The 10,286-nt window shown below is 35.9% G+C and overlaps 1 protein-coding gene across 1 annotated transcript in view; it reads right to left on the reverse strand.

Moving 5' to 3' along the window:
* The window catches only part of LOC106727965, a 34,993-nt gene that overhangs the window by 11,280 nt on the left and 13,427 nt on the right, over positions 1–10,286 (reverse strand). The window contains exons 4-6 of the mRNA XM_014548448.1: positions 6,361–6,381; positions 877–900; positions 118–144 (exon numbers count right to left, since the gene is read on the reverse strand). Coding sequence (XP_014403934.1) covers positions 118–144; positions 877–900; positions 6,361–6,381 — 72 coding nt within the window. The remainder of the gene's footprint in view (positions 1–117; positions 145–876; positions 901–6,360; positions 6,382–10,286) is intronic.

A 10,286-nucleotide genomic window follows, 5' to 3' on the forward strand; every position in this document is an offset into this window, starting at 1 on the left:
GGGTCCCCATTCTGTGAGGGCTTCTCTGGTTCTGGGCAGACCCAGCGCTCCTCCACTCATCTTCCCTTGACAGCACCTCCAAAGGAGCAGGGTCCCTCTGTACCAACACACACTCACCAGCTTTCGATCCTTCTTTCTTCCAAGCTGCAAGAAACATATCAACATGAAAACCCACCACCTGAAAGATAAAGCTCCTGTCCTCCCAGAATATCTGAGTATGAATTCCGAAGCTTTAATTCAGGAGTGAAAGTACCAATGGAAATACTTGTCCATGTACTTGCACCTCTTTTCACAGCCCACTGAGTTATATCTGACTTGAAGAACTGACTCATCCTTATGTTCTTCATCTGTCCTTTGCATCTGATAAGTGTCTATAACTTATTTAGGAAACTGGAAAGAAATAAAGTATACTACCTTTCTAACCAAATATATATATTTTTTGCTATGGTTTCTTCATCCTTTACCTATTAAAGCATAATGTGACATATAATAAATTTAAAAAGCTGCTATTTGTCTTTCTCTGGCTGGATTATTTCACTTAGCATGATAATCTCTAGGTCCATCCATGCTGCAGAAAAAGGTAAGAGGTTTTATTTTTTACTGCCATGCAGTATTACACAAATACCATATGATTTCACTTATACAGTATATGGAATCTGTAATAGTATCAACAATAAAAGTAAAGTTAAATAAAACCACTAAAATTTAATATTTCAAACATGTTATTATCTGTTAGTATGTTGAATAATCTATTGATTTCATGAAATGTATGCTTTGGAGTTTCTTTGATTTTCAGTATATTTTCTTGCACACACTACGTGTTAATTCAAGATATCTTTGATAATAGCGTATTTTTCAAGAGTCCATGGCACTCACCCTCATATGATGATTTAGTCTCAGCTGCAAAAGAACAAAAGAGAAAACCATTATTTTGTTTTTTTTTCCTTTCCTTTTTGTGTTTTCTCTCATTGTCTCTTTAATTTCTCTCTGGTTTTGTCGCATTTCTTCTTCTGAATCATTTGGACTTTCTTATTCTATACTATATCTTCATATTCAATTTTTTTCAAACATTATGATAAAACTTAGGTGAAGGATAGCTAGAAATGGGAAAGCAACTAAAGATGGTAGGGGAGGAGGAAGAGTGGAAAAAAGTATGGCTAAAATAAAGACAGAAAGGAAGGAGGAGATGGGGAAGAACTTGTGGCTTGAACTTCAGAGAAAATTATTGAAATTTAGAAAGAAAGTTCTTTAAACGCTCTTTGCTGACTAAAGTATATTTTGCTGTATTACTGTACCCTATTCAATGGCCACAGGGGTAGAATCTAACAGAGACAGAAGATTGGAAGTTTTGAGAGATGAGTATAACTCATAGTCCTTGATTTGAGTCTTTCTCCCATCACCCACTTGTAAGAGCAAATTTAATTCAGGTAGGAAGTGACATCATGAGAGAAAGTAGATATGGCTTCCTGTGGTATAAACAATATCAATCATTTGTTTTTCATTGAACCTTCTTTCTACCTCTTTTCAGAATAAAATGCAAGCACACTCACGTGCACAAAACAGACATTTTAAAAAGTAATGAGGAGAATACAGGAAAAGCATCCATCTGACCAAAATTGCATCTCCAGCATTAGTCATATGAAGCCTGCCACATACAATAAAGATATATATATATTCCCAAATACCATCCAATTTGAAAACAAAAGTATAATAAAAAAATATTATTAGTAAAGGGGAATATTATACTTTCAGAAACATCCTTGGATGTTTGCTTCTCGAGTCATTTACAGAAAAATAATTAGGATTTATGTATATAAACTCTTTTGTATACATAAAAGAATTGCATTTTGTAAAAATATCTACTGTGTCATGAAAATGTAGAAATATAAAGATTAAACACTACAGTGGGTAGAAAATAAGACATGATAAATTGTGTAAAATATTTGCATACTGCTCCTTTATTTATTTATTTATTTTTGTCTTCTTTGCTAAATCCTTCCAATCACACTTGGTGATTGCTGGAGGGAGAGATCGGGCGGGGGGAGGGGAGGGGGCATAGACAGTGATGGATGGAGACTTGACTTGGGTGGTGAACACATAATACAGTGGACAGATGATGTGTTGGGGAATTTTGCTAATGAAACCTCTATAAATGTGTTAACCGGTGTCACTCCAATAAATTCAATAAAAAAGGAAAAATATTTGTATTATTGTGATCCCTTAGTCAGTGGTCGACAAACTCATTAGTCAACAGAGCCAAATATCAACAGTACTTCTTCAAAATAGACTCGCCCAGGTCGAAAACCGACTTCTGTGCATGGGCTACGGAGTTTCAATCACACTGTATGAGCGCCCGCACATGGTATTTTGTGGAAGAGCCACACTCAAGGGGCCAAAAAGCCACATGTGGCTTGCGAGCCGCAGTTTGCCGACCATGGCTAAGACTTAGGTTATATGATCAAGGGAATTGGAAGATTGAGCCTCCTGTTTACAGCTGGCCAAAGAATGACATCAGAATTTACACATGTGACAATGGGTAGAGAAACTTAGCAAGTTTGTTGACTACTTTCCTTTCTTAAGGTTTGGGGAAATATCAGTTGCATAATAAACATCTGAAAACCTTTTATAGTTTACTCTGTGGTTCCAATTGATCTATATCTCTGGTTCATCAAAGAGACAAAATTGTTTTACATTCTCCCACCTCTTGGTGCAAAAGGAATTAATAAAAAATAGGAGATAGCACAATGGGAATAAATAAACTGGAACATCTTCTGAGATAAACTGCATCAATCATTTGTGTTTCATTTTGCTTTCCTCTTTTATCAAAGTAAAATGCAAACCCTCTCACATATAGGAGATGGTACTTAAAAGGAGATGAGGAGATATACATTAAAACACCCATCTGTCCATGACTGTGTCTGTACTTATCGTCATATAAATTAAAGAGGTATATTATTAAATTTCATTCCTTTTGAAAATAAATTTAAAATAGAAAAATATAAGTAAGAAAAGAAGGATATGAAACCTTTAATGATTATATTAGTGTTTATGAAAAAAATATTTTAGGTATATCCTAGGATGATAAATTTTCATGCTATAAAATTTTGTATTTGAGAAATATTAGTAATGACCTTTTCTTAAGCTATGAAGACTTTCTAGCACTAACCGGTTTGGCTCAGTGGATAGAGCGTCGGCCTGTGGACTCAAGGGTCCCAGGTTTGATTCCGGTCTAGGGCATATACCTTGGATGTGGGCACATCCACAGTTGGGAGTGTGCAGGAGGCAGTTGATTGATGTTTCTCTCTCATCGATGTTTCTAACTCTCTATCCCTCTTTTTTCCTCTCTGTAAAAAAATCAGTAAAATATATTTTAGAAAAAGACTTTCTACAAACATAAAAGAATTGCTTTGTGCAAAATTAGTAATTGTGTCAATGGAAATGAAAACAAAAGAAGAAATATTATGGTGGGAAAGGAAAATAAAGAAGCCTGTAAAATTATACAAAATATTTGTATACTGCAAAAACTTGGGTTATATAATCAAAGGCAGTGGAAGAATGATCCTTGAGTTTACTCTCCAGCAATGAATGACATCTGAATTTACACAGTCTTTGAAAGAACAATGAAAGTTTGGATCTTCTCTTATTTAATAAAATTTGGGGAATTATTGATAGCATAGTAATGGCCCTGTCAACTTGAATACTTAAAAAAGTCCCAACTTCACAGACATTTTCTAGAAATATATGAATTTTAACCATGTGCCTATTTTTCTAATCTCCTTCAACTCACAATATTTATCATGAAACTATGGAAAGTCTCTGGAAGACAGATGAAATCAATGTTGTAGGGAAAGAAAGGTATGGAACCAAATAGGGTGAGATAATAATGATGGAAGATGACAAAACAGAAATGGAGATAAGTTAATAAGAAACACGTTCATATTCAAAAATGGAGGATGGAAAATTGGACATCCAGGAGAAGGGGAAGCCAACAGATGGCACATAGAGAAAAGGACAGGAATGGCAAAGACACCAAGAAATAAGTCATTTAAAGAGTTTTTGGATGTGGGGTTGTCAGAAAAATATACGAAATAATTTCTGAAGATCGTCTGGAAAATAAAATAAAAATATTTATGTGGCCAGGCCTGTGTGCCTATGTGGTTGAGTGTCAACTTATGAACCAGGAGGTGACAGATCAATTCTCCATCAGGGCACATGCCCGGGTTGCAGGCTCAATCCCCAGTAGGGGGCGTGCAGGACGCGAGTCAGCTGATAAATAATTCTCTTTCATCATTGGTTTCTATCTATCTCTCTCTCCGTCTCCTTTCTTCTCTGAAATAAGAAATCAATAAATAAAAACAGAAAATAAAAATATATCTGTGAAAGTACCATGGAAAACAAGCATAAAATTAATTTTTTGAAAAATTTGAAGATAATACCAAACATATCAGTATGTAGATAAGCACAGGTATATACACAATGCACACAAAATAAAGATACCAACAGTGGCAGACAGCTGCTCCCTTTTATCTAGAGAATATTCTACTAAAAAAAAGTGAAAACTAGTGACTTAATTAAATGGATAAAAAATTTAGGAATAATCCTGGTAGTTACCTTTTAAAAATGTACATGACTACTTTAAATATTATTTAGAATTTCATTACTCTTTGTGCTTGTTTAATTTGGTTTTTGGCTGCTACTAAATTTATGTAGTCAGTTCCATTTTTGCTATAGCTCTATTGTATAACATACACCAAAACACAAAAACTGAGAAGCTTGAACCAGAAGAAAATGCAAACACACACCCATACACAGAGATTTCCCTAAAAAAGTGAGGGAGCAAGGAAAAGGCACCCCTTGTCCCAACCTGTGCTTGTAGCAGTAGTTACATGAACGCTCCTACGTGCATTAAAGAGATATATTTCTAAATCCCATTCTCTCTGAAAACGAAAAATAGAACTGAAAAAATCATTTAGAAAAAGAGGACATTAAACATTTTTTGTCTTTGTTACTAATCCTTACCTGAGGATATTTTGCATTGATTTTTAGAGAGAGTAGAAGGAAGGGGCAGGGAGGAGATAGATAGGAATGAGAGAGAGAGAAAGAGAGAGAGAGAGAGAGAGAGAGAGAGAGAGAGAGGAGAGAGAGAGAGAAAGAGCGTGTGCGCCTGAGAGAGATGAGAGAGACACATCCATTGGTTGCCTCTTGCACTCACTGGACCAGGGCCAGGGATCTAAACTCAACCCAAGTTCTTCAAAACCCCAACCCCGGGGGCCAGGCTGACGCTCTATCCACTGTGCACCAATGGGCAGGGCCAGGGCATTAAACTTTTGATGATGATATTAGTATTTTATGAAAAAATCATTTGGAGATATTGAAGGACAATGGTTTCTTGTGTCACTCACATTCAAATAAAGGACTGTGCCCAGCCAGAGTGTCTCAGCTGGTTGAGCTTCTTACTGTGTACCTCTAGACCGCTGGTTCAATTCCTGGTCAGGGCAGCTACTGGGTTGTTGGTTAGATCCCCTGTCAGTGCACAAACGGAGGGCAACTAACTGATCAATGTTGCCTCTCAAACAGATGCATCTTTCTAACTCTTCCCCATCCTCTTTCTGAGCATGTCCTCAGGTGAGGATTAAAACATAGTTCAGAATTGAGGGATATTTTATCACTTAAATTTCCTCAATATAAAAACTTAATCTACAATTTTTTTACAAATAATTGCAGATTGACAAGTTGAGTATTGTGTCAATAAATATCAGTAAATATAAAATTTCGTGAGAGGTCACATGAAATATTTTTATACCAGGTAAGACTTAAGTAATATGATAAAATATACATTAGACCAATGAATGATAGCAGAGGTTACAGAGGCCTTTAAGCACAATGTGGAGAGGATGTGGGAGAAATCATTAAGCAAAGTTCAGGATTAGAATACTAGACATTTAGAAGTATGACTCTTCTCTCAAAGTTTGCTTAAGATGGGCCCCTGAACGTGTAAAAAATGGCAGAGGTCCTACGTTAATGGGTATTTTACAGACAGAATATATAGAGTGGAAATCCTGTGCCTGTTAGCACAATCCTCGTCACCTCACATGATTCACAGTAAATATGGCAAGTTTCTGGGAAACAGAAATGACATGGAAAAAGGAAGAAACTAGGAAGGATGGAAATTATGAAAATAAATAGATGGAACTTAATATGTGAGAAGTATACACACAAAAATAATTGAGGAAAAAGGAGTAGACTTTCAAAAGAAAGGTGAGCCAATGAATGTCATAAGAGGGCAAAAGGCAGATAATACTAAAAACATCAAGTTATTTTTGAAAGGCATGGCAATAAAGGATGTCAGAAATACTTTACCAAATTTTTCCTGAAGATTTTCTGAAAAGTAAAAGTGACATTGTAAATATCATGAGAAACAAATGTGCCTAAAATTCAATTTATTGTAAAACTCGCATGCATAATCACACCTGTCGTGTTGCAGAGGAACACACAACACACACGGAGGAACAGTGGCTGAAAGCTCTCATTTGCTCAGAGAAAATTGTTCCAAAATTAAAAGGAGGAAAGGTCTGAATGTAGTGAATTAAGCAAAAAAAAGTTAGTAATACAGTATTTAGTTACCTTATAAAATAGTCATATTTTATTTTTAAGATTTTTTTATTTTTGGGGGGTTGCTATCTTTCACAAGTTCTTTCAGAGTAAATAGGGTGGGGCAAAGGTAAATTTATAGTTGTATGCTAAATAATATAATAATTAATAAATACAAAAGATTTAAAGAATATTATTATTCTCTCATTATTCACAACTTTCACCTAATTTTGAACCTGCCTGTAGTCCTGTCTCATGTTTTCAATAGCCATGTTGCATATTATAGTTGCAACAATAGATTGATTTGGACAATATAGAATCAGTTTTTCTGGAGGAAATCTGCATTAGGTCAGTAGTCATCTTGGAGGAGTGCAAAGAAATGAATTGTCCAATCAATAAAAAGGCAGGAGATGTTAAACAAATCAGGAAAGCAGTCATTTTAAGGAGTTTGGGAGAAGAGGGATATGAGGGGAAATTTACCCTGTATCTTCAGAAATTTGTCTGAAAAACAAATGTGAAAAATTAATGTAAATTTTATTAGAAACATAAAAAATTAAAAATGTTGAAAACTATGCATGTAAACTTAAATTTAACATGTAGATACAAAACAAATAGGCACATATACATACACAAAAGCACACATATGTGCCTACATGCAAGTAGTGGCTGAAAGCTACCTTTTGAGGTAATTAAACAGGGAAAAATGAATTGATTCTCTGAATTGAGAAAATTATACAAACATTATTTATGGTAATTACCTTAAATTATTTTTGTGATTTCTTTAAGATTATTTAGTGTTTTATTAATGGGATGACATTTGTTAATACAATGATGTGGTATTAATAGTGCGGTACTGTGATACATTGTGTGCGTATCACATTGTGGGCTTGCTACCCAAAGTCAAACTTGTTCCTTCGCCATATGTCTCACCTCTTTTATTCTGCACTACCCACCCCTTCCCTCTAGTAACCAGTTGTCTGTGTCTATCAGTTGTTGTTTTAACTCTTTATTGTTGAGAGCATTACAGATGGCCTTTTTGTTCCCTTATTGACACCCTCCACTCCTCTTCCACAGCTTCACCCTCAGATTTTCAAGACACTATTTTCTGTGTCCATGGGTCATGCCTATAGGCATGTAAGTTCTTTGGTTAATCATTCCAGCCCATCTGTCCCCTCCACCCCCATCCCTCCACCTGCATCCTCCTCCCATACCTTTGAGAATACTCAGTAGGTTCTACGCTTTCATGTCTCTGTGAGGTTTTGTTTTATTTTTTTTAATTAATTTATTTTTTTAATTTTCTTTATTGATTAAGGTACTACATATGTGTACTTATCCCCTCATAGCTCCCCCACCCCCCACTCATGCCCTCACCCCCTGTCTTGTGTGCTCATTTGTGCTTTCAGTTTCATATGCCACCTACGATTGAAATCATATGGTTCTTGACGTTTTCTGCTCAGCATCCATCCCTGCTGTCGCAAATGGCAGTATTTCATTTCCCAAGAAGACATACAAATGGCCAGCAGGTATTTTAAAAGATCCTGTACTGCTCTAGCTATTAGGGAAATGCAAATTAAACCTACAAGGAGACACCACCTCAGACCTGTTAGAGTGGCTGTTATCAACAACACTAGTAATAACAAGTGTTGGAGAGGTTGTGGAGAAAGAGAAGCCTCATTTACTGCTGGTGGGAATGTAACCTGGTACAGCCACTGTGGAAAACAGTGTGGAGGTTCCTCAAGCATGAAGAATAGAGATCCCATATGACCCAGCAACCCCTACTATGAATACCTACCCCCAAAATTTTAAAATATTTATTCCTAATGATATATGCACTCCTATGTTCACTGTAGCATTTTTCACAGTGGACAAGACATGGAAGCAAGCCAAGTGTTCCTCCATCATGATTGGATAAAGACAAAGTGGTAACTATATACAATGAGATAGTACTCAGCCATAAGAAAAAGTTTTTATTTTAATAAGATCTCTGGCTCTGGCTAAATATATATAGTGGGAGCTTCTTCTATTGTGGGATCTAGCCATATAAAACTGCCACAAACAATGAATCATAGAATCCTGAACTGCTGCTCCTATTGGTTATGCCAGATTAGGTGAATGGATACCTCTATTCCCAATGTTTTGTCAACTGGTTCAAAAGTAAGTGTTGTTTTTTTTTATGTGAGCCTGATTTTAACTCATATCTGAACAAAGTTACCATAACAAATTCACAGGGAAGGGAGACAAAGTATTAAATGGTAGTAATGGCTGGGCAGATGTGGGATGGGAGTTAATACATTGTATGGCCTGCAGCGATATTGGACAAAACTTTCAGATCAGACACTTTAAGAATAGCAAAATGTAGTAGGGAAGTTATTACTAAAAATTTTTTGTCAGAAAGGAAATGTTTGCATACATTGCAAGGACAGGAGCATCAGAGAAATAATCATGGGAGAAACCGAGTAACAAATGAACATGGTAAACTTAAGTTGAAATCATCCTATCTAATAAAGACTGAATATGCAAACTGACCATCATTCTGCAATAAAGATGGCGGCACCCACAGTCTATAAGGAAGGAATATGCAAATTTATGTGACAAAGATAGCGGCAGCAGGTGTGGGGCAGGACGCCTGCTATGAGAGGGGGGGGTGGGGGGTGAACAGAGTTAAAGGATGGCGGCAGGGCTGGAGTGAAGGTAGAAAGTGGCAGCCAGAGCGAAGACCTGGGTCCCGGGTGCCTGAGGGAAGATGGTGCTTGTAGCCAGGGGAAGGAAGGCCTATTCTTGTACGAATTTTTATGCATTGGACACTAGTACAAATATATCAAAAAATGATGTATATGTGTGTGGTGGAGTAAGAAAGATGATCATTGAGAGTTGAAAACAAATGCAAAATAAACATATGAAATTGAGTAAGTGCAAAGTGAAATACATCAATGAGATTTGCCTTTATCCTATACAACATTATCTGAAAAAGTGAAAGAAAGAAACAAACCATTCAAACATAATGCAGGCACAACATCAGGAGGAGAAGAGAACAATAAGTTGAAACCCTTCTATTGCTTATTCTTTAATTGAAACTGACCCACATTTCTAAGAAGTGGAGCCAAAGGATCTTAGGCCATGCAATCAATGAGAGCCAATAAAGGATTGTCAGAAATAACTTACCAAATTTTTCCTGAAGGTTTTCTGAAAAATAAAAGTGAAATTGTAAATATCATTAGAAACAAATATGAATAAAATTCAATTTCTTCTACAACATGCACACAACATCAAACCTGTTGTGTTTCAGAGGAACACAACACACACATGTAGGAACAGTGGCTGAAAGTTGTTATTTCATCAGAATCCCAAAATTCAAAGGGAAGAAAGGTCTGAATATAGTGAATTAAGCAAAAAAAAAAAAAATTAGAAATAGAAATACAGTTCTGTTAGTTACCTTATAAAAATATTCCTAATTTAATTTGAAGATTTTATAGTTTTGGGGAGTTGCTTGCTTATACAAGTGCTTTGGGACTAAATATAAGAAGACTGAAGCAAAAGTAAATGTATAATTTTTTGCTAAATAACATAATAATCTACACTAATAAAAGAGAAACATGCAAATTGGTGTCACTCCGCTATGCCCACCAGGTAATCAGAGTGACTATGCAAATTAACCCAACAAAGATGGCGGTTAATTTGCATACGCAGGCACAGAG

Source organism: Myotis brandtii, unplaced genomic scaffold, assembly GCF_000412655.1.
Source record: "Myotis brandtii unplaced genomic scaffold, ASM41265v1 scaffold5083, whole genome shotgun sequence".
In the NCBI taxonomy this organism is placed as follows: Eukaryota; Metazoa; Chordata; class Mammalia; order Chiroptera; family Vespertilionidae; genus Myotis; species Myotis brandtii.